Source organism: Plecotus auritus, assembly GCF_963455305.1.
Source record: "Plecotus auritus genome assembly, chromosome: 6".
NCBI classification, from domain to species: Eukaryota; Metazoa; Chordata; class Mammalia; order Chiroptera; family Vespertilionidae; genus Plecotus; species Plecotus auritus.
The window spans coordinates 83,518,270-83,539,862 of record NC_137773.1 but is presented as its reverse complement, the minus strand read 5'-3'; the positions used below and the strand labels follow the sequence as shown (position 1 = coordinate 83,539,862).

At 53.6% G+C, this 21,593-nt stretch overlaps 2 protein-coding genes across 2 annotated transcripts; both read left to right on the top strand.

Annotated features, from left to right (window-relative positions):
- The first annotated feature begins 2,201 nt into the window (after positions 1 to 2,201).
- On the top strand, positions 2,202 to 15,548 carry LINGO3 (leucine rich repeat and Ig domain containing 3). The gene is made up of 2 exons (XM_080673032.1): positions 2,202 to 2,306; positions 11,482 to 15,548. The coding sequence occupies exon 2, from the start codon at positions 11,537 to 11,539 to the stop codon at positions 13,313 to 13,315; it is 1,779 nt and encodes a 592-aa protein (XP_080529158.1). The 5' UTR covers positions 2,202 to 2,306; positions 11,482 to 11,536; the 3' UTR covers positions 13,316 to 15,548.
- Positions 2,207 to 21,519, top strand: LOC308250427 (large ribosomal subunit protein uL6-like). Its single transcript, XM_080673033.1, has 2 exons — positions 2,207 to 2,306; positions 20,666 to 21,519. The coding sequence occupies exon 2, from the start codon at positions 20,700 to 20,702 to the stop codon at positions 21,237 to 21,239; it is 540 nt and encodes a 179-aa protein (XP_080529159.1). The 5' UTR covers positions 2,207 to 2,306; positions 20,666 to 20,699; the 3' UTR covers positions 21,240 to 21,519.
- Positions 21,520 to 21,593: the final 74 nt, after the last annotated feature.

Genomic DNA, 21,593 nt, shown 5'->3' with positions numbered 1-21,593 from the left:
AAAGGAATCTAAGGGGATCTGGGCAGATGTCTGGAGGAAGGGTGGTGCAGGCAGTGGGAATGGCCATGCTGAAGTCCTGAGGTGGCATGTGCCCTTGGCCTCACCCTGCTCTTCAGCCAGGCATCCGGAGCAATGACCACAAGCTGGGCAGAGCCACCAGCACCCTCCTGGTGTCTCCCTCTGTCATCAAAAGTGAAGTTTTTTGCAGCCCTAGAACATGGGTATTGTTCTGATCCCCATATTACAGATGTGGACATTGAGGCTAGAGGAGAATCTGCCATAATCCCACAGCCAGGAAGTGGCAGAACCAAGATTTGAACCCAGGCCATTGTGTTGGTTAGCCCCCCTCACCCTATAGGACTCATCTCCTGCAACCCCTCTTTAGGGAAGCATCCCTGACCCCCAGTCTAAGTTGGGCACTGGGTATCTCTCTGAGTTTTCCTCCCCACTTTATGATTATTTTATTTGTCTACTCCACTCCCCTTCCATGGCAAGTCCCCTGTTCCCACCCAGCATATCTCCCTCCTGGTACATAGTAGGTGCTCAATAAACTTTCCTTGAGAGGCAGGCATCAGGAGGAAGAGAGGGAAGCTCAGAGAAGAGAAGTGACTGTTTCATGTCACATAGCTTGTCCCAGCAATGACTTCTCTGTGCAGGGACTTGGGCTGGTCTTGGGGGTGGGGATCCATGAGGGAGGGGTACTCAGGTCCTCTCTCTGCACTTCTGGGGGCCAGGGAGGGAACCACCCTCCTCAGCCTGAGGGGGGTCTGGCTTGTGGCCTCCTGGGATGCAGTTTCTGGGCCTTGGGCCAATGAGACAGTCTGGGAACAGAGCCTGCTTGAGTCACAGGTGGCTGAGCTGATGCCAGGCCACCATCAAAGCCGCTGGAAGGACGCAGTGGTCAGGGAGGGCCGGGGGAGACAGTGTAAGGTTACATGCCCTCAGCCCTCAGGGCAGCCAGGCCTGCCTTGAACCTCTCCCTTGGGTCAAATGGCATCTCTGAGCCTCAATGTCCTTATCTGTGGCGGTGAGGAGCTGAGGGCCTCTGTTTAGAATGGAGACCAGCAACTGGGGTTATTAGCATGATGGGGGATGCCCGCCACCCTTTGTCCTCTGTCCCTGCACCCCACACCCTGCAGGAACGTCCTGCCTCCCCTGCTAGACCCCACAGTGTCAGCCCTGAACAGGGCCCCACTCACTCCTGTCCAGTGCTGGGCATTCCCATCCTAGAGGGTCAGGACACCCACTCCTGGTCCGATTTCTGCCCTAGCTCATTTCTACATGGGAGCCAAATATCCCAGCCTAAGAGTCAGGAATAGGGACACATCACCCCAATGTTCCATGATTCTAGGATGTCTGCTCCAACGGGACGCCTTTCATCGGGCAAGGCAGGCAGGCCCCCTCCTGACATGAGGTTCCCAAGCATGGGCAAGACTCTCATTCTCTTGCAAACTTCCTTGAGCGCCCTCACACTGCACAGGCCTGGTGAGGATTCAATGGTGAAAAAGCCCCATTAGTCAGACAAACACAAGTTATTATCAACTGGCCAAGAAAGCTCGGAGGGAAAGGCATTGCAGCCAGGCCGAGGGAACAGTGGGTGCAAAGGCTCTGAGCCTGGAGAGAGTATGCATGTTTGAGGAAGAGCAAAGAGGATCTGCACTGGGACCAGAATGAGGGGAGGGAGGGAGGAAAGCAGGATAGAGTTTAGATGAGATCCTGAGGGCAATAGGGAGCCAGAGCTGGTTCTAATCTAGAGGCTGTGGTTAAGCTTCCTCTGGGAAGTACGTGGGGAATGAGCCTGGAGCTCTGTCCTGAGTCTCCGAGAGGCTGGGGCAAGTGTCCAAGTGCCAGGTGGTGAAGGCCTAGACTGGGGGCATCGAAGAGGGGGTTAGGTCCCAGAAGGGCACAGATTAGGGTCCCTGCGTTTCCTGCACCACAGCCTCGCCATGGCCACAGGGGTCCTCAGACGCGCCCCAACACAGGCAGGGAGCACACTGAGGCCCACTCATTCCTGGTCGTGGTCCCCAGGCCCTACCATGACGCCTGATGCACGTCCCGGCACGGGCGCGCCCAAGGCCCCAGACACCTGCAGCCTGGACACCCACAGCTAGCGCGCAGACCGCGTGCACAGCCCCGCGCGTCCCCGTCCCACGCACCAGGAGGTTGATGGCGGGCACGCGCCTGCGGGAGCGCGCACGGCGGGCCCGGGAGGCGGTGGCGGCGGCGGCGGCGGCGGCAGCTGCTCCTGTCGGCTCCAACGGCCCCGGTGCCGCAGCCCGCGCCTTGTCCGCGGCGGAGCCGCCCAGGTGAGTGGCCGCGCGGGGGGGCCCAGCGACCCTACTCCGCCTCCGCCCCGCAGCCCCCATTCTTGCCCGGGAGGCACTCGCCTCGCGCTTTCCTCCCGGGCACATCGCCCCTCGCCAGGCCCCCGCGTTCCCCCTGGAAACTTTGGGGGCCACTCCCCACGCTAGGGTTCCCCCCGCCCCTCCACTGGGGCGCAGAGGAATGGGGAGCCGGATGGGCGTCTCTTTGGGGCAGTGAGGACGCCTGACAGAATATACCCCCTTCATAGGTGGAAGAAGGGGGCACCAGCCGGGTTAGGGAACAGGGACAATCGGGATGGAGGCGTCAGTCCTGCTCCTCCTGTCCATCTCTCACCAGGGTCTGGTCCAGCGGGTGGGTGGGTGGGAACCAAGCTGCCAGGAAGGTGAAGGGGCATTTGGGGACCTGCTCCATCCTTGGGCCTGGAGACAGCTCAGCCTGTTGGGAGGATTTTGGGGTGCAAGGCTGAGCCCCTTGCGCTGTGGGCTAGTGTCCAAACTGCACCAAGGATGACGGGAGACTTCTCTCCATCCCCTGAAGCCTGGCCTCTGGGGTCTGGCCAGTGGAGGCCACTGAGCCCCATTCAACAAGTTGGGGGAGGGGAGCACCTCGTGCCTTGATCTGGGCACAAGAACAGACCCAGCCCTTCCTTTTCAGAGCACCTTAAAACTGCTTTTTTCAACATGTTCCCTGGGAACTACAGACTCACATACCCTAGCCCCCCCGGTTCTGAGAAATCAGAACCTGCATTTTTAACAAGCGCCCCCTGGTGAATTCATGTGTGCACAGAGATGGCTGAGAACCTCTTGCTTCTGGCAAAAGGGGGAGGTTGGAAGGGGGCATCTGGCGCCACATGGCAGCAGGCAAGGGGACCTTCTGGGATTTGATGATGGAGACCTTTGGTGCTAGCAGGGCTGAGACCTGGAGCAACCCAGAGGGCTCTGTGAAGGAGGTGTGGAGGTGGGAAGGCTGTGGTGAGTGAGTGCCCAGAAGTGGAGAACATGGGTCTCAGGGTGGATGAGGCAGTGGGAACCAGGTGTGCCAATGGGGAGGGGGTGGTCTTTGTCTGGAGTCTGCACCCAGGTGGGCTATGGGCTCATTGCCTCCAAGCATCAGCCATGTGAGACAGGACCTGAGCTGGAAGACCCTGGGAGCCTACCCGGGCTCCCCCATAGACGCAGCGCTCACACTCTGTCTGGATTATGTGGTGTAACAGGAAGAAGCCACCCAGCCACGGGATGGGGTTCAGAAGGGTTAACCCAGCCTTCCTCCTCCTGCTGTTATGTTGCCTGTCCTGCCCGGTGACTTCTGGCAAAGAACAGCCCCATTCTGAGCTCCAGTTTTGAGATGAACATGAGCACTGGATTTACCTCACACGAGCTGAGACAAATGGCCACGTATCATGCCCTGGCCTGGTGCTGCTATACGCTAGATACTCAGTTAATAGGGGACCGATATCACCATTATCACCACTACAGCAGCTCAGCCTTGCACCTGCTCAGCCTCAGTGTGCTCATCTGTAGAATGGGGGTGGTTGCTCCTAGCCGCCCCCAGACTAAGCCCAGGATCTGAAGGTGCCTTGCTGAGTGGGAATAAAAAGCAGATCTGAGGCAGCAACTTGGTTTCTCATCCCACAGTGCTGTCATTCCCGGGCGCCCCTGAGTCACCACCCAGTCACCAGGTAGCGAACTCTCCAAACAAAGCTTGTCCCAGGTGGGCCCGAGGGAGCCACCCACCAGTGTGTCAACCCTGAGCCTCAGAAGAGAGCCCACTGTCCTCCACTCTCTAGCCGGGCTCTGGGATTTAGTGGAAAGGAACTGACATGAGACCCAGGCTCAAACGTTGACTCTCAAGCAGAGTTATGGCAGGTGAGCCAGGGACCCTTCTGACCCTCAGTCTCCTTTTCTCCAATGGTCTCCACTATTCCCACCCTCGGGGCTGGGCTAGTGAGCAAACAGCCACAGTAAGCAGTGAGCGGCCTCACCTGCACAGAGCGGTGGACAGCCTCCTCCACCTCCCACAGGCTGGAAGGAAAGTGGGTCTGGAGGCCCCAGGCCTCCAAGGGTTAACAGGGACTAACAGCAGAGGAAGGGTAATTAGGGCTTAATGAATTATCACGGATGAGAGCGCAGATCTAGGACACAGGATGACCAGTCCTGGGGGCGTTGGCAGTGTATCCCCAAAAGCAGGCCTTGGAGGGCCCCCACCTCCCAAGTCTGAAGTTTGAATGAGTGTGTTACCAGGGCCTGCCAAACCATGCTCCCCTGGCTCCCTCCAGTCCCAGTTGTGGGGGTGGGGGAGGGGCACGTGAAGGGAGGACAGAGAGAGGAGTACCCTGGGGCAGAGCTGCCAGGTTCCCAGCATCTATTCACCATCCCTCGCTGGCCCTCCCTGCAGGTTCCGCTGCTGCCTCAGCCTGGTTTGGCCTTGCCCAAAGGAGTCTTCGGCATCCCCTGGCCTGGGAGGGGGTAGGAGGCTGTGACCCAGGTGGCCTGTGAGGGAGAAAGTTCATTCAGAATAGAGGAGGTGGATGGGAAGGGGCTGGGGTCCAAGGGGGAAGTGCTCAGATACTCAGCCACAGTCTGACTCCCCCTTGTGTTGAGAGCTTCATGGCAAATTAGTCTAGGACAGCTTGGCTTGGAGGAGAGGAGGGGTCTATTTCCCGGGTCCTGCCGTGATGGACAGATTTTGGGGCCTCTTCCTAGGTAGGTCCCCTCACTTCAGCTGATGCTGAAGGCACACCCCATGGGGGACTTGGCCCCTTCCGCCTTCCCAGCTCCTGAAGCTGGCATACAGCCCACTTCCCCTTCAACACTGCAGAGACCCTGCCTGTGTCTCCCATGGCTGCTGTAACAAGTCAGCACAAATCCAGTGGCTTAAAACGACACAAATGTATCATCTCACAGTTCTGGAGGTCAGAAGTCCTTAACCCAGGTGTGGGCAGTCTGGTCCTTCTGGCGGCTCCAGGGAAGAATCATTTTGGCCTTTTCTGGCTTCTAGAGGTGCCACATCCCTGACTCATGGCCCCTTCCTCCATCTTCACAGCCAGCAGTGCAGCCTCTCCCATCTCTGTGACTCTGACCTTCCTGCCTCCCTCTTATGAGGACCTTGCAATGACACTGGGCCATCTGGGGTCAACTTGTTAGCATCCTTAATTTCATCAGCAAACTTAATCCCCCTGCCAAGTCAGGTAGCGTTCACAGGCTCCAGGAAATTAGGACGTGGGTGCTCTTGGGGGGCTATTGTTCTACTGACCACAGACCTCACCTTCCCTGGTGATTTTCTCCATAGCAATGCCCACATGTGGTCTCTAACTCTTTCTTCTGTTTCTCACCCATAGACAGGATGATGGGGGTTTTGTCTGTTTTGTTCAAAGCTGTTTCCTGATAGAACTAGAACAGCACTTAGTACATAATAGGTGCTTGTGGAATGAATGAATGAACAAGTGAATGTGGTAAAGACTTGACCAAGAGCAGAACAGTGCCTAGGACTTGGCTCCTGACCCTATCTGGCACCCAGTGGAGACTTTTCCAGGTACAATTACCTTCTCGGTTGACTTCTTTTTTTTAATATATTTGTATTTACTCCAGAGAGGAAGGGAGAGGGAGAGATAGAAACATCAATGATGAGAGAGAATCATTTTTTTAAATATATTTTATTGATTTTTTACAGAGAGGAAGGGAGAGGAATAGAGAGTTAGAAACATCGGTGAGAGAGAAATAGCAATCAGCTGCCTCTTGCACACCCCCCACTGGGGATGTGCCCGAAACCAAGGTACATGCCCTTGACAGGAATCGAAACTGGGACCCTTGAGTCCGCAGGCCAACACTCTATCCACTGAGCCAAACCGGTCAGGGCGAGAGAATCATTTTTGACTTGAGCATTTGAAAGGCACCCCATGTAGGTCAGGATGGCACTGTTCTCAGAGCCCGGTACAGAAGAAGTGGAGACCCAGAGTGTGGGTGGGTACCAGGATGTCTGCTCAATACCACACAGTGCCCAACAGGGCCCCCTACAGAGAATGACTGGCCCCCACGTCAGCAGTGCTGTAGGGGAAAGACCCTCACACACCCCCAGTCCCATTCTGCAAATGGGAATACTGAGGCAGAGAAGGAAGAACATCTGTTGAGTGCTGGGGTACGAGCTGGAGCCTGTGCTGGAAGGTGGGGCAGCCTGGTAGAGGCAGGAGATGCACATAGGGGCGGCTGTGGGATGTATCGAAGGTGGAGCTGATGGCACCTGGAGACCTGGTGCCATCAAATGTTTACATTATATCTGCATGATTCTTCTCCAGTTCAATAAATGCTTCAGGGGCTGGGAAGGCGGAAGGGGCCAAGGTTGGCTGGGTATATGAGAGAGGACTTTCAGTGATACCGTCCTGTGTGAGAGAAAGGGGGAGCAGGGATCACTACTGTTCCCCGGGCTGAGGTTGGGATGCTTTGGGGCCTCCTGGGAGAGGTCAGGGATGTAACTGGATCTTGAGGCTGGAGCTCAGGGGAGACGTGGTGGCCAAGACACAAATCGAAAGTCATCAGCCACAGCTGCCTGGCCGGGTAGCTCAGTTGGTTAGAGTGTCATCCTGATACACCAAGGTTGTGGGTTTGATCTCTGGTCATGGCACATACAAGAATCAACCGATGAATGCATAAATAAGTGGAACAATAAATCAATGTTTTTTCTCTCTCTCTAAAAAAAAAAGGGGGGAAAGGAAAGAAAGAAAGAAAAAAGGGGAAAAAAGAGTCATCAGTGAATGGTGGTATTTAGTCATGGGAGGACAGGAGGAGAGGCCCCAAGTGGGTGGCAGGTCTCTGAGGAGGGGGTGTGGAGGGCCCTAAAAACTTAGCCCCACAGAAGCAGGACTGGAATCCAGATCAGATCCTAATCGGGAACTGCGAGTCCTGGTCTTCTACCTCTCTGTGAGACCCAGCCCTCCAGGGAGCGGAACAGGGAGGGACCCAGAGAAGGTCCCTTGCTTGCTTGGGGTGCCCAGTTCTGTAACATCTGCGAGAGGCAGGACCGGGGGCACTCAGGCATCTTGGCTGCAGTCCCCACACGATGCTCCACTTGAGACCATCCTCCTGCATGTTCTCCCACGTTCAGGCCTGGCCAGTGTCTGGGAAAGTGAGGGAATGGGGGTCCTGCAGGCAGAATAGAGTCCCCACTGTTCTCTAAGAACCAGGCATTCCCTCAAGGTGGGGGGACCAGAACCTTAGGGGGGAGCATCAGAAGCTCAAGGCCAGCTTCAAGTCCCCTCCCTGCACCCCTCAACCCCCCATAGAGGAGATGACAGGGCCTTGCCTGAGGGTGAGGTTACAGTTGACAAACTGGGTCACAGCTTGAGTGGCCCCCCGCCTGGCCCGTGGACCAGCTGTCCTCTCATCCTGGGAGTAATTATAGAGCTGGAACTCCAACTCCCCAAGGGTTCTTGTTTCTTTTGACAGGCCAGGCCCAGAGAGGGTGTGTTTTTCATCCGAGGTCACACAGCCCGTTAGAACTGAGGTCTCCCGCCAGCCTTCCCGTACTGTATCACCGTAGCTGTGCCCTAGCTGTCCCGACCTTTCATCCCTTGAGTACTTCCTTCCTGATTTTGTCCTTAGCCACATTCTATGGCAACTATTTTTTTTTAATTCTTTCCAACTTAAAATTTTTGAAAAGTTCCTTTTCATCTCTCTGACTGCAGCAGCCGCCCCTCAGCCCCCACGCCTGAACTGCATGGCCGCACTCACGGCTTGTCCTCTGCTGTGCCCTCCATGGACTGTCCTTCCTGCTGCCATCTGCTTGGCTCCCTTCCTCCGCTAAGTCTTTGCATGAACATCCCTTTCTCAGATAATTAGATCATTGCAATCCCTCGACACCAGCCATCGCCCTTTTCCTGGATTTCTTTTTCTCCACGTGTGCACTCAAGGCAGGAGAGGCTGCATTACAGCCATCAGCTCCCAGAGGTTGACCTCTCTGTCTCCTGTGCTCTGTGTCTCCAGCACCTGGAAAATGCTCGGGGCACTTGGTACCTGTCTGTCGACTGACGGACTGAATTGACACATAAGGGGCACCAGCATTACAGCATCTCTGGAGGTGATGATAAAGATTGGTCCAGCAATAACAGAACTGTGTTTTAAATTTTAGCTGGCTGAGCTGCCAGGACCTTGTCCTGGTGCTGTAAAAAAAATAAAAATAAAAAATGATCAAGCGTTATCACCCACTTAGCCCTGGACTCCCCCTGCCACCTCTGATGGGCTGTGTGAACCTGAGCTGGTGACTTAAGTACTTTGAGCTGCAGCGTTCCTGTCAGTAACGTGGGGGTGACAGCAGCCCCTCCATGAGCTTGTGTGGGAATTAAAGGGTACAATATAGGTGGAGACTTTAGCCCCAGGCTGGCACACAGTAAAAACTATAGACGTGTTCGCCATAATGGTGATGATGATGCATTCAATGAGGGTTTACTTATTTATTTTTTGTTAATCCTCACCCGAGGATATTTTCCCATTGATCTTTAGAGAAAGTGGAAGGGAGGGGGAGAGACAGAGAGAGAGAAACATCGACTTAAGAGAGACACATCAATTGGTTGCCTCCCGCATGCTTCTCAACCAGGGCTTGGGGATTGAGCCTGCAACTGAGGTATGTGCCCTTGGCCAGAATCAAACCTGGGGCCCTTTAGTCCGAGGGCCAGCCCTCTATCCACTGAGCCAAACTGGCTAGGGCAAATTAGGGTTTAAATAGCATTTCAGGAAGACTAAGGTGGGGACATTAGTACAAAAAATAACCAGTGACATTGGGGGTGAGACCAAAATAAAGTCAGGGAGAGAACCTTGCAGGGAAGGTGTTTGGCATAGCATATGCAAAGGTCCTGAGGCAGGATGGTGCCTGGCATGTTGGAGGAACAATGAGACTGCCGGTGTGGCTGGAGCAGAATCAGTGAGGGGTAGAGAGGGAGGAGGTGAAGGCAGGAATATGGGGGGGAGGACGGGGGCAGGTTGTGCAAGTGTGCAAGCCCTGTGGACCCTGGGGAGGACTTTGAATTTTATTCTAGGGGTGTGAAATTCTCTCCTGAAGAAAGAACATACCAGGCAGCTCTGTCCCACAAGGAGTCTGTACTGGGGGGGCTGAAAAATGTCAGCCCTTTACTCCTTGAGACAGAGCCAGGGAGGTGTCACTTCCTCCAGAGCAGGCTGCTGAGGTCCTGTCCCCCATTCCTGGGCAAGGGAGCCGTTCCACATGGCCGCACGGAGCAGGCACGGCAGAAACTGGGAGTGACCTCAGAGCCAGGGACAAGCTTAAGGTAGGAAGTTGCCAGAGGCATGAGATGGGCAGCTGAACAGGGAACCATCCGTTCTGGCTCTTGTCCCCACCTGGGACACAGCCTCACCATGTGCTTTCCAGGGCAACAACATGGGAGAGAATGACCTAGAAAAACATCCTCGGAAGGGAGGCTTGCCTTGGGGAAGCTATATGTTCCTTGCAAGGCCCAGGTTGGGATTAGGACAATTGCAGTGAGAGAGCATAACCAACCAGCTCTTGCTCCTTTCCCTCAGTCTCCCTATTATGTTCCCCAGCTGGGGACAGGCACCTAAGACCTATGACCTCCTAAGACCTATGACCCCCTATAGACCAGGGGTCCCTCAATGTGCTCGTGGTGTGACCACATTCTCAGCTACAGGAGCTCTCTTCCCACCCCTTCACTCCTGCTCTGCCTCCATCTTCACGTGGCTTTACTCCCTCTGAGTGTATCTATACATGTGTCCAAATTCCCCTCTTGTTATAAGGACAACAGTCATTCCATTAGGCCACCCTCCTCCAGTGTAACCACATCTCAACGAAGCGCGTCTGCAAAGACTCTACTTCCAAAGGAGGCCACATTCATAGGTCCCGAGGTCAGGACTTAGACATATCTTTTGGGGGGACCCTTTTCTACCCAGTACAGAGTCCCAGCTCACATGTCACCTTTCCAGGTCTGAAGTCACCCTTTCACCAACCTGGTCACGGTGCTCGTCCACCCATGCTGCTTCCCCTCACAGCCTCTATCAGGGCATCCTCTGGTCTCATTACCTGTGGGTGTTTCTTTCTTATTAAACTTTGTTTGAATGGGTCTCAAAATTCTGTGACGGAGTTTTGATCAAACTATTTCCATTAAAAATTACTGAGTGTTGATGTTCATCGAGCAGGTACCATGTCTCAGGCACACTTTTGGCTGTAAGATTAAGACACCCTAGAGAGTTTGCAACCCAGTTGGAGGAGAAACGATGTAAAGGGTTTTAAGATACCCTATAATTTCATGTGATGGTTGGACTCATGCAGACAGGTAACAGAGGGAGGACAAGATAGGTGGGAGACCTGGTAAAAACTCTGGGGGCCGGGAGGGGGACATGTAGACCATCTATATCCCCGCCCCACCAATGTGAGCCCCAGAGGGCAGGATCTACCTTTGCTCTGTTCTTCAGTGTATTCAGAGCCCGCTTTATACCAAGCACTCAATAAATGAGGGTGGGGGTGGGGGGCGGTACCAAAATGTTTACATTATATCTGCATGATTCTTCTCCAGTTCAATAAATGCTTTCCTTTGTAGTTTTTTAAACTGAGGAAAGTTCACAAAACATAAAATTCACCCATTTAAGGTGCACAATCAGTGGTTTTAGTATATTTACAAGATTGTGCAACCATCACCACTAACAAATTCCAGAACATCCCATCATCCCAAAAGAAACTCCCATCCCCTTCCCAGCCCCTGGCAACCATGAATCTACTTCCTGTCTCTGGAATGTGCCTGTCCTGGACATTTCACATAAACGGACTCACACACTGTGTAGCCTTTTGTGTCTGGCTTCTCTCACTGAGCATCGTGTTTTCAAGGTTCATCATGTTGTAATGAATGTCAGTGCTTCTGTGCTTCTTCACTTCTTTTCATGGCTGAATGATATTCCAGTGTGTGGATGGACTATATTGTGCTTATCCATTCACCCATATTTGGATACTTGCGATGTTGCCACATTTTGGCTAATAGAATGCTGCTGCTGTAAACATGGGTGCATAGGTTTTTGTGAGGTTGTGTGTGCTCAACCCAGGAGTGGGATTGCGGGTCCCACAGGAGATAAATGCTACTCGTGGGCACTACTGGGACGGGGCAGGGAGGCAAGACTCCAGTGCTAATGCTGCCCCCGCCCCCAGGTGCCCATGAAGATGGTGGCGGGTCCCTAAGCCGCGGCTCCCTAGGCTCCACACCATGACCTGCTGGCTGTGCGTCCTGAGCCTGCAGCTCCTGCTCCTGCCTGCGGCCCCGCCCCCGGCGGGGGGCTGCCCAGCTCGCTGCGAGTGCACAGCGCAGACGCGCACGGTGGCCTGTGCCCGGCGCCGGCTGACCGCTGTGCCCGACGGCATCCCGGCTGAGACGCGCCTACTGGAGCTCAGCCGCAACCGCATCCGCTGCCTGAACCCAGGGGACCTGGCTGCCCTACCGCTGCTGGAGGAGCTGGACCTGAGCGAGAACGTGATCGCGCACGTGGAGCCCGGCGCCTTCGCCAACCTGCCGCGCCTGCGCGTCCTGCGCCTGCGAGGCAACCTGCTCAAGCTCATCCCGCCGGGGGTCTTCACGCGCCTGGACAACCTCACGCTGCTGGACCTGAGTGAGAACAAGCTGGTCATCCTCCTGGACTACACATTCCAGGACCTGCGAAGCCTCCGCAGGCTGGAGGTGGGCGACAATGACCTGGTGTTCATCTCGCGCCGGGCCTTCGCGGGGCTGCTGGCGCTGGAGGAGCTGACCCTGGAGCGTTGCAATCTCACAGCACTGTCGGGTGAGTCGCTGGGCTACCTACGGGGCCTGAGCGCCCTGCGGCTGCGCCACCTGGCCATCGCGGCTCTGGAGGACCAGAACTTCCGTAGACTCCCAGGCCTGCTGCACCTGGAGATTGACAACTGGCCGCTGCTGGAGGAGGTGGCCCCAGGCAGCCTGCAGGGCCTCAACCTGACCTCGCTGTCGGTCACCCACACCAACATCACCGCAGTGCCAGCCGCTGCGCTGCGCCACCAGGCCCACCTCACCTGCCTCAACCTGTCGCACAACCCCATCAGCACAGTGCCACGCGGGTCCTTCCGAGACCTGATCCGCCTGCGTGAGCTGCACCTGGCCGGGGCCCTGCTGGCCGTGGTCGAGCCACAGGCCTTCCTGGGGCTGCGTCAGATCCGTCTGCTCAACCTCTCCAACAACCTGCTGTCCACGTTGGAGGAGAGCACCTTCCACTCGGTCAACACGCTGGAGACGCTACGCGTGGATGGGAACCCACTGGCCTGCGACTGTCGCCTGCTGTGGATCGTGCAGCGCCGCAAGACCCTCAACTTCGACGGGCGGCTGCCGGTCTGCGCCACCCCCGCCGAGGTTCGCGGGGACGCGCTGCGCAACCTTCCGGACTCTGCGCTCTTCGAGTACTTCGTGTGCCGCAAGCCCAAGATTCGAGAGCGGCGGCTGCAGCAGGTCACGGCCACCGCGGGTGAGGACGTGCGCTTCCAGTGCCGCGCGGAGGGCGAGCCGGCGCCCACCGTGGCTTGGGTGACCCCCCAGCACAGCGCGGTGACCGGCACCAGCACCGGCCGGGCGCGCGTGCTGCCGGGGGGCACGCTGGAGATCCTGGACGCGCAGCCGCAGGACAGCGGCACCTACACGTGCGTGGCCAGCAACGCGGGCGGCAACGACACCTACTTCGCCACGCTGACAGTGCAGCCCGAGCCAGCCGCCAACCGGACCCTGGGCGAGGGCCGCAACGAGACCCTGGCGGCCGCGCGCTTCCCACTGGACCTCACCACCATCCTGGTGTCCACGGCCATGGGCTGCATCACCTTCCTGGGCGTCGTCCTCTTCTGCTTCCTGCTGCTCTTCGTGTGGAGCCGGGGCCGTGGGCAGCACAAGAACAACTTCTCCGTGGAGTATTCCTTCCGCAAGGTGGATGGCCCGGCCACCGGCGCCGGCCAGGGAAGCTCCCGCAAGTTCAACATGAAGATGATTTGAGAGGTCCTGGGGGCAGCCTCCCCGCAGGGTGCGGGCTCTAGGTGAAGCCGGGAGATTCCGTCTCTGTCCCCACCAGCCCCTCGCTGGCCTGTCCGATGACACCTATGCATTTCCCAGAGGAGTGGCTGCAAGCTGACTGCTGGCAGCACTTCCCTTTTTTTGTAGAGACCCAACCACAGGACTTTTTTCATCAGGATGTGTCTTTTGCAGAGTTTCTCAAGCATTTTCTAAGGTTTCCCCTGTCTTCCTGGCCCTGAGTGGTCACTGAGCTGCATGGGGGGAGGGGGAGCCTCAGAAACCTAGGGTCCTCACTGCTAACAGTTCCCACCCGCCCAGAGGCACACAGCTGCTGCTCCCAGGGCCCCCTGACAGCTCACACCTGGGTGAGATGGTCTATACTCAGGACGCTTGGAGGGCGCACAAAAGCCTATACTGTTCACACCTGGACACCCCACACCTCACACCCAGCACACATATTCACACCCAGGATGCAATTAGACACACCTTCTAAAGTGGAACACCCACACCTGGCACTAAACAGATGCCCCCGGCTCCAGAGCTCAGCACATGCACACAGGACTCTTGTGAGAGCACAACTCACACCTGGGACAAGCAGCCCACATTTGGAACACACCCAGCTCACACCAGAGTCACACATAGCTCACACCTGGGATGCAGCCAGCTCCCGCTCAGTTGGCCAACTCTGGGGGTATCCTGGGGGCTGGGCTAAAGTCTTGTTAAGCTGGTCAGGCTCACCCTGAGGGTGCCCAGCACGCTAGGTGATCCCAGACATGCTGGCTCCACCTTTGCCCCTGACTCCCTCCACCAGGACCCACGGGCCCAGCAGGGCAGGCTGCCACTAGGAGAACCCATTTCACCAGGTTCCTCCACCAGCCTCAGAGCTGCCATTTGGTTATTGAGCCCACACCAGGCCAGAGGGGCAGCTTCCCTGGTCCCTGGCCAGGAGCATAGCTTCTGGGGCGTCCTCCAGCAAGCCAGCTGTAGTGACCTCCAGTCCTGAGCCAATCCCGTGTCCCCTTGCTCACGTGGGGAATGAGACCAGAGAATGTGAGCAGCTCTCAGGGTCCCTGTTCTGTGCATTGCAGGGCAGCAATGGGGAGCAGGCCTGGACAGGGGGTCAGGCTACAGGGAGGCCTGGACTGGTTTGTTGAGAGAAGGTGACAGAAGCACCTTGGTCTCTGCAACTCGAGGACCAAAGAGTAGAGAGCCATAGGCAGACTGTAGCTCAGGTTAAGAAAGTTTCCCCAAGGCCACTGCCCCATTGTTCTTCAGAAAGTGTTTCCCATCATTGAGGGTAAGCAAGCAGGAGCTGAGGTACTGCAGAAGTATTCAGACAGCAGGCAGGGACTGTCCATGGCCCTGCCTCCCCCAGCCGGGGTCTTGCCCTCACTCTCTACCTCAGCCAGACAACAGTTAAGGCATCGTTGGGGAAAGGGGCACAGGAAACGTTGTGAGGCCTGACCTCAGTCAGAAAGGAGCTGAGAGGTTAGGACAGTGTTCTCAAGGACCTTGTAGGAAGGCTGAAAGCCAGCTGTGTCCCCGCCCGCTGTGTAATCATGGTTGGTGACTGAGGACCTGTACATCGCTACATATAGAGGCTGGGCCCATCGACAGGCTTGATGGTGGTCTTGAATCCTGGATCCCTCAAGATCTTCTGAGATGAGCCAGAGAGAAAGCCAGGTCAACACTGGAGGTATTGAGCAAAGGATTCAGACAGAGCTCAGAAGGGGACATTGGCTGTTCTCTCTGGGCTGTGGCTGGGAATGCCAGAGGCCCCAGTCCTCCCCCGTCAGTGTGCACAGGCCAGCATGGTGGGGTGGTAGGTTGCTGATCATGGCCAGCCAGGGTGGGGACTCCATCCTAACACCACTTGTGAGTGAGGACCAAAGGGGATGTCCAGCAGCTGCATACCCCACTCAAGTTGGGCAGAGCCGACTAGTTTTTTTCCCTGAGCACTCTCCTGACCTTGGTTGCCATGACAACCCTGGGAGCCTTTCAAAATGACATCCAAGTGCCTTTAGCATCATCAAGAAGAGAGGGGGTATGTTCTCAGCAGTGTTAGGACTTACAGAACATCACACAGAGTGGGACCTCCCAACCCCTCTGCCCGCCCCCCTGTCCCAACATGAACCAAGACCCCCCCCCCCCAGCCTCCCACCCCACCCTGCTGTATTTGGTTGGAATCATTAAAAAATAAACCAATTTAATAACAAACCTCAGGTTGTGTGTGTGTGTGTGTGTGTGTGTGTGTGTGTGTATGTTCAAACCTCATGTTTTTAAAATTTTTACAAGAGGAGTCGGGGCAGCAATAATAGATGAGGAATAAGGGGCTGCAGGCGTCCCCAGGGAGCTGCCTGGCTCCAGCCCCAAAGCTGACCCTGCATCATGGGGCGTTTGTGGAGAGAGAATGAATGGTGAAAAGTTAGAGGTCGGACTTCGGGAGCACCCTTGCTGTTTCCAGGGCTGTTCCCCTGTGTTAACTCCTTTCATGCTGATGATGACCCTGTGAGCTGGACCCTGCTATGGTCCCATTTACAGGTGGGCAGACAGTCAGAGGTTGGAGGGCATTTGCCCAGAGTCTCCAGCTAGGGAGAGGCAGGTGCCGAGAAGGGCAGGTGGGACCTTGTTGTCCGGGAACCCCCTGCCCCATGCTTCATCCGGGGGCAGAGCCAGCAGTGGGGGAGAAAGGAGAAGTGAGGCGCAGTCCACCCCTCCCCACTAAGACTCTTGAGCGGGTGGCTTCCTCCCTCAGGGCTTGGGCGCAGATCTCCTCTGACAGAGGCCCATCACCTTTCCCGGCTCTGGGGCCTCTGGGGAAAGGCAGGTAGCCTGAGTGCTAGTTGTAATGCTAATAAACATTTCATTCTCACTCGGACCTCCACCTGATAGATGGAGAAACTGAGGCACAGAGTCCGGTGTCCGGGCTCAAACTCTGCTGGCCTCTGAAAGCCTGTGCTCCTTCTGGAAGGAGCTGGACCAACTCAGAGCAGTCAGCAGAAGCCATGGTCAAGAGCAGCCTCTCGCTTGCCACCCCAACGTTCCTCTCTGGGCCTCAGTTTCCCCATCTGAGCGTGGGAAAAAGGTTTCCGTTCTGCCCTGCAGGAGACAGAAGCAAAATAAGCACATGTCAGGGGCTTTGGAGTGACTCCTCCGTGCCTGGTTTCAAAGAAGCCAGAAGGTGGGGGGCATGGGCCTCATTTTTCCTATTCCTCCTGCAGCAAAAATAGGCGAAACGATTGCCTCGTGTGCCTCAGTTTCCCCATGCCTGGGGTCTACTGAGTCCCCAGTTCAAACCCGGTACAAGATTCAGGATTTTCTGAATCCTGGCTTATTCTTGAGGTGGGGATGAGGGGAAGGGAAGTCAGATGATTCCATTTTTTTATTTTACTTTTTTTGAGAACAGAGATTTCAATTATTCAGTGTTCTTGGTTTTTTAATGATAGATACAGAAGTATAAGCCAGGGCCTCTTCCCACAGAGTTCACAATGTGAATAGAGAACAAGACAGATACTACATAACAAAGGCAAATAATTCCCGGAGATAAATATATGTGTTTTGCAAAATACAAATTTTCATATAAATGTATAACTAAATAGTGACTCCATGGTGTTTCAGTTATATCTCAAAGGGCTGTGGGGTGTCCGGGAACAGAGCCAAATATCCACAGTACAACGATTGAAATTTCTTTTGAGAGCCAAATTTTTTAAACTTAAACTTCTGACGCCACTTCTTCAAAATAGACTAGCCCAGGCCGTGGTATTTTGTGGAAGAGCCACACTCAAGGGGCCAAAGAGCCGCATGTGGCTCACGAGCCGCAGTTTGCCGACCACTGACCTAGCTAAACAGCATTTCCAGAGGCATCAAAAGAAGTGGTAGGGGAAGCAGAGGGATATGTCAGATACTTTAATTTATACATGTATCCAGCCCAGCTGGAGCGGCTCAGTTGGTTGAGCATTGGCCTGTGCACCGAAAGGTTGCCGGTTTGATTCCCTGTCAGGGTACATGCTTGGGTTGCAGGTTCAATCCCTGGAAGGCAGCCGATGGATCTCCCTCTCTCTCTCTCTCTCTCTCTCTCCCCGCTCTCCCTTTCTCTCTCTAAGAATGTCCTGCAGTGGGGATTACAAAAACAAGCAAGCACAGAAACTTTATAAATGGCCCTAGCTGGTTTGGCTCAGTGAATAGAGCGTCGGCCTGCGGACTGAAGGGTCCCATGTTCGATTCCAGTTAAGGGCACATGCCCAGGTTGTGGGCTCGATCCCCAGTAGGGGTCATGCAGGAGGCAGCTGATCAATGATTCTCTCTCTTCATTGATGTTTCTATCTCTCTCTCTCCCTCTCCCTTCTTCTCCGAAATAAATAAAAATATTTTTTAAAAAAGCTTTATAAATATATCCACAGTTTGAAAACACCATGAGGAAGCTTAGGAATCCCAGCAGTCAGGGAGTGGGCTTCTAAATATCCATTACACCTACAGCCACTCAGACTCCTTCTCTGAGGGGGGTATACAAGAAGTTCATGTCTCCCTATGTTGGCTTCCTCTTTCTGAGCCTTTTCTTTTTGTATCTTCAATCACCTCTGTCAAAGAATAACTATAAGTAGTTGTGAAGTGTTAAATTCTGACAGCAAAGCAAAATTAAAGGCAAATGTTTAACCAATCGTGTTTAAGCACAAGCTAGTAAATGAGAACTTTAAGTTCAAAGAGCCAAATATTCTGCATTTCTGAGAAATCTCAGTTTGTCGTTGCACTTAGCTTCCACAAACCACGTGGGTGTGCATTTATTAGTAAAAATATATATTTTATATGTTTTTATTGATTTCAGAGAGAGGAAGGAAGAGGGAGAGATAGAAACATCAATGATGAAAGAGACTCATTGATCGGCTGCCTCCTGCACGCCCCCACTGGGGATGGAGCCCAGGCAGCATGTGTCATGACCAGGAATCTAACTGTGACCTCCTGGTTCATGGGATGATGCTCAACCTCTGAGCCACACCAGCCAGGCTAAGTGGGTACACATTTTTGAGCATTGATCTATCACTAAAAGACTCGAATTAGGAGACTGAAAGAAAACATTTTGTACCTATGTACATTTTTTAAAATCCATCCAGGAAGGAGCCAGGTGTCAGTTTCCTATGGGAAAAACGTTCTCATGGAGGTACTATAAGGCCAAGTTGGTCCACTTTATTTTTTGTTCTTTAACGGATTTCTGTGGTTCCACCATTGTCCCATTCAGGTTCAGAAAGCTTATTCAGTAGTATTGCAACATCCTCTTAAAGTGGTTTATCTTCTTTTTAAAAATACATATATTTTTATTAATTTCAGAGAGGAAGGGAGAGGGAGAGAGAGAAATGTCAATGATGAAAGAGAATCTTTGATCAGCTTCCTCCTGCACACCCCCTCCTGGGGATCAAGCCCACAACCTGGGCATGTGCCCTTGACGGGAATCAAACCCAGGACCCTTCATTCTGCAACCAAGGCTCTATCCAGTGAGCAAAACTGGCTAGGACAGCAGTTTATCTTCTTAACAAGCATTGTCAATCAAATCCAAGATCCTTCCATCTCTCTGTACCTCCTGAAGCTTTGATCTTGTCAATTCGGCACCCAACTCAGCAGTGCACCACTACTGCCAGAACCCAGATGATTCAATTTTTTAATCCTCACTCGAGGATACATTTACTGATTTTAGAGAGAAAAAGGTAGGGTGAGAAAGAGAGAGAGAGAAACAGTGATGTGAGAGAAAAACATTGATTGGTTGCCTCCTGTGCATGCCCCGACCAGGGATCAAACCCCCAACCTTTTGGTGCATGGGACAACGTTCTAACCAACTGAGCCACCCAGCCAGGGCGGCCTCAATTTTTTATTTTTTTTATTTTTAAATGTGTTTTTTATTGATTTCAGAGAAGAAGGGAGAGGGAGAAAGAGATAGAAACATCAGCGATGAGCCTAACCGGTTTGGCTTGGTGGATAGAGCGTCAGCCTGCGGACTGAAGGGTCCCAGGTTCAATTCTGGTCAAGGGCATGTACCTTGGTTGCGGGCACATCCCCAGTGGAGAGTGTGCAGGAGGCGGCTGATGAATGTTTCTCTCTCATTGATGTTTCTAACTCTCTATCCCTCTCCTTTCCTCTCTGTAAAAAATCAATAAAATATATTTTTTTAAAAAAAGAAAAGAAAAAGGAAACATCAGCGATGAGAGAGATAAGGCTGGCTGCTTCCTGTATCTATTGGCTGCCTCCTACTGGGGATGGAGCCTGCAACCAAGGCATGTGCCCTTGACCTGAATTGAACCAGGGATCCTTCAGTCCGCAGGCGGACACTCTATCCACTAAGCCAAACTGGCTAGGGCAGGCTCAATTTTTTAAAGAAAAATCTAGTTAGTGTGGCTAAGAGAGGGGGAAACACTTTTCTTTGTTGCACACAGAGTGGTGAGGATTTGCTGAAGGTCACATAGCAAGTCAGAACAGAGTCAGGCCCCAATAAAGCAGCACCTGCCCAAAGCACAATCCTGGTCTGAAGATTCTGGAATGGGGGGCGGGGGTGGAGGCCCACGCACTGGGGGTTTCTCAGATGGTCCCACAGAAGGGGAGGTTATTCTCCAGGACTGAGCTGGGCCTGTCCTTCTACGACCAGAGGCCTGGCAGCTGGAGGGCTTCTGTACTATGCATGCTTGGCTCCCGACTCGGGTCCTGGGGAGCAGCTCTGCAGGGGGACAGGTTGGCCAGTCTTGTCATTGCTTGTTTGACTCTCATCCACATTGTGGGACCCCAGAGGGGCCTCTGAGGCTTCCCTGCTGGGAGTGGGGCTGGGGCTGGGAGCCCTGTTGATGGGCAGCTCAGGGTCTTCTTAGGCAGGGGGCATGTGTTATTATGGGCCCATTTTGCAGACTGAAGTATGAAGAGAGTTTTTATTGACTGAGTTCTTTAGTGAATAGCTCAATTCTGACCACCTCAGAGGCCCCGGGGACTTTATTTTTTAAATGTATACCTCCTGAGTCCTCTACAACACCTGTAATTTTATTTTATTTTTTTTTTTTTTTAAATATATTTTATTGATTTTTTACAGAGAGGAAGGGAGAGGGATAGAGAGCTAGAAACATCGATGAGAGAGAAACATCGATCAGCTGCCTCCTGCACACCCCCCACTGGGGATGTGCCCGCAACCAAGGTACATGCCCTTGACCGGAATCGAACCCGGGACCCTTCAGTCCGCAGGCCGACGCTCTATCCACTGAGCCAAACCGGTTTCGGCTACACCTGTAATTTTAGACATCCCCCCCCCCCAAGGTGATTCTAATGTAATCCCCAGACCTGATGTTCTCTTGATCTTTTAAAAAGAGCTTTGCGCTTTTTTGCCGCATCTACTGCGAGGATGAAGACCATTCTCAGCAATCAGACTGTGGACATCCCAGAAAATGTGGACATCACTCTGAAGGGTCACACAGTTATTGTGAAGGGCCCCAGAGGCACCCTGCGGAGGGACTTCAACCACATCAATGTAGAGCTCAGTCTCCTTGGAAAGAAAAAGAAGAGGCTCCGGGTTGACAAATGGTGGGGAAATAGAAAGGAACTGGCCACAGTTCGCACTATCTGCAGTCATGTACAGAACATGATCAAGGGTGTTACACTGGGCTTCCGTTACAAGATGAGGTCTGTGTACGCTCACTTCCCCATCAATGTCGTTATTCAGGAGAATGGTTCTCTTGTTGAAATTAGAAATTTCTTGGGTGAAAAATACATCTGCAGAGTTCGGATGAGGTCAGGCGTTGCTTGTTCAGTATCTCAAACCCAGAAAAATGAGTTGATTCTTGAAGGAAATGACATTGAACTTGTATCAAATTCAGCTGCTTTGATTCAGCAAGCCACAACAGTTAAAAACAAGGATATCAGAAAATTTTTGGATGGTTTCTGAAAAAGGAACAGTTCAGCAGGCTGATGAATAAGATCTAAGTTGTCCAGCTATAGAAACACCGAGATGCCGAATGATTTGTCACACTTGTTTGTGAAACTATAAAAATGTACAATAATAAAAAAAAAAAGCTTTGCTATCCAGTACTGCAGCCGCTGGCCATGCATAACCTGCACACATGCAATGGGGGTTGGTCCCAGCTAAGATACGTTCTGAGTGTCAAATATCTTGAAGACTTAATGTCAAAAATGATCCTATATAATAAAAGGCTAATATGCAAATCAACCAAATGGCGAAATGACTGGTCGCTATGACGCGCACTGACCACCAGGGGGCAGACGCTCAACGCAGGAGCTG